Source organism: Cynoglossus semilaevis, chromosome 14, assembly GCF_000523025.1.
Source record: "Cynoglossus semilaevis isolate Cse_v1.0 chromosome 14, Cse_v1.0, whole genome shotgun sequence".
NCBI lineage: Eukaryota > Metazoa > Chordata > Actinopteri > Pleuronectiformes > Cynoglossidae > Cynoglossus > Cynoglossus semilaevis.
In genome coordinates this window covers 11,055,767-11,057,749 of record NC_024320.1, presented here as the reverse complement: position 1 = coordinate 11,057,749, position 1,983 = coordinate 11,055,767, and the positions used below count along the sequence as shown (strand labels likewise).

General features: G+C 38.7%; 1 protein-coding gene across 4 annotated transcripts in view; it reads right to left on the bottom strand.

The window, feature by feature from the left end:
• The window catches only part of LOC103389576 (receptor tyrosine-protein kinase erbB-4), a 226,784-nt gene that overhangs the window by 44,486 nt on the left and 180,315 nt on the right, over window positions 1-1,983 (bottom strand). For all 4 annotated transcript variants that reach the window (XM_017038635.2, XM_017038634.2, XM_017038636.2 and 1 more), the window contains exon 16: window positions 287-331. In XM_017038635.2, coding sequence (XP_016894124.1) covers window positions 287-331 — 45 coding nt within the window. The remainder of the gene's footprint in view (window positions 1-286; window positions 332-1,983) is intronic.

Sequence of the window (1,983 nt, the reverse complement as noted above, 5' to 3'; positions counted from 1 at the left end):
GAATCAGAAATCCTGACTCCACTTTCCCTGACTATTATGGCAGTTAAGACAATTTATGGCTGTAATAACTATGTGACTTAGTTAAAGTCATAAAAATTTACCATGGATAAAAATATCTCTGAGATTTAAGTGATGGACACAAATCAGGGAAATGGACAAAATGGACAGGACGTGATTTGTGAGCTTTGAATGAGGACAAAAGACATTTGGAAGAGAAAAAGTCATGGCAGGGTATGATACTGCAATACAGCCCTCACATGACAATCATGGCCCCAGGATGTCTTACCTGTCCATCATCCCAACGCAATCCTGAAGTCTCGGTCCAACGCACCTGCAGGACAGACAACAGATAGAGATCATCCATTAAACCAGCGACAGGTTATGAGTAAACTCTGTGTTGTGTTTGTTTCACATCACTCAGCTGTCACTAGGCAGAGAGCCGTGGACAATTTAGCCACTGGTGAACATGGCTAAAAAAAGGAATTTGGTTTTGTGTCACAGGTCCTAATACATATAAAGGTGGTAGAAATGGCTGTTTGCTGAAAATAATTTCTATGAGTTACAAAAACATAAAACTAACTAATAGATATGAACTCAACCTACATTTAAGTAGAAAAATAGCAAAAACCTAAAAAAGACATTATAAGCAAATCACTTTACAAAGGCAACTGTAGCATTATTACCTTAATTGTGCTTAATTGTTTTGTAGCCATATATGAATCTTTTAATTTGAAACCTATAGGTTTTAAATTTAGCTATGTTAGCAAAGAATGTAGCCAGTAAAGCTTAAAAATAGAGTAGAATAACACAGATGTATATTTTGTATTGATTTATGTTTTAAATTCCAACATCCAAGTACTGCCGTGAAGCAGCTTTTCTTCCTTCTCCCTGTAAATCCAGGTCTTTAGCCTGAAGTTACAAGTCGTTCAGTCCCATTTACCCTCTATCTTAATAGAACAAATACTTAGCTTTATTTCCTCTATTATTTTCCCTTACAATCAAAACCACTGGAGCATACTGCTGATCGTACCCTGATTAGAAACAAGTGGAGGTTGTAGCATTAGGTAAGCAGGAAGTGATTAGAGGCAACTCTTAGCTGCTCATTAATTCTGTGTCCTTTAGTGGAGGACTGGGAACAGCGGGGAAGACGCAGGAGAACACTGTCTGAATGCTTCACTTTCCCCGCACTACTGTGCTTTAGTTAGAGCCTGTGTGTGTGTGTGTGTGTGTGTGTGGTCGTGTGCACACACATGCTGCTTGAGTGCGTAAGACATAACAAATTATGAAGCTAATTAGCAGAGCAGGCTAACTTTGGAATTAAATCAGTGACAACTGTGAATCCTCCAAAGTCGCTTTGCCGTCAATTAAATGATGCACCAAATCGCTAATTAGCAAGCAATCAGCGCGTCTGGTTCTGTGTGAGTTTGTGTGTGTGTGTATGTAAACCCCATACAATATTTTTCTTCCTGGTTTAACAAGGCAACAAAAACACAAGCTGTGCCCATTTTACCAGGAGGAAAAAGTGCAGTTAGAGAGAAAAAAAAAAGGATGATATACCGACAAAACTAAGACCAACTCAGTTTTGAACTCTGGTACAATCTAATCATTAAATTATGTCAACCTTGTGGTGTGTCTCTCACTGTGAAATCTGTACTGAAAAGTCTGCTATAGATTTGTTTTTGTTGTTCTTTGGTTTTAACACTGACCTCGGTAATGTCTCAGTTTTCAGTCTCATACCCTGAAGTCTCCACCTCGGCTTTTTTTCCTGAAAGTAATCCACGGACTCCTGTGCCCTAAGGTCAGGATGACCAGGCCAAATGGAGGTGTTGCAATGCCAATGAGATTGGTTGTATACGTGTGTGTCAGTTAAAAATTCGTCTAAAAAACCTTGGTAAAACGTGTGTTCTGAACCCATCAGCTTTACGTCTGTGTACTTTACCACTGTTGTTTGCTATGTGATATTTTTATATGTTACTGCAAACT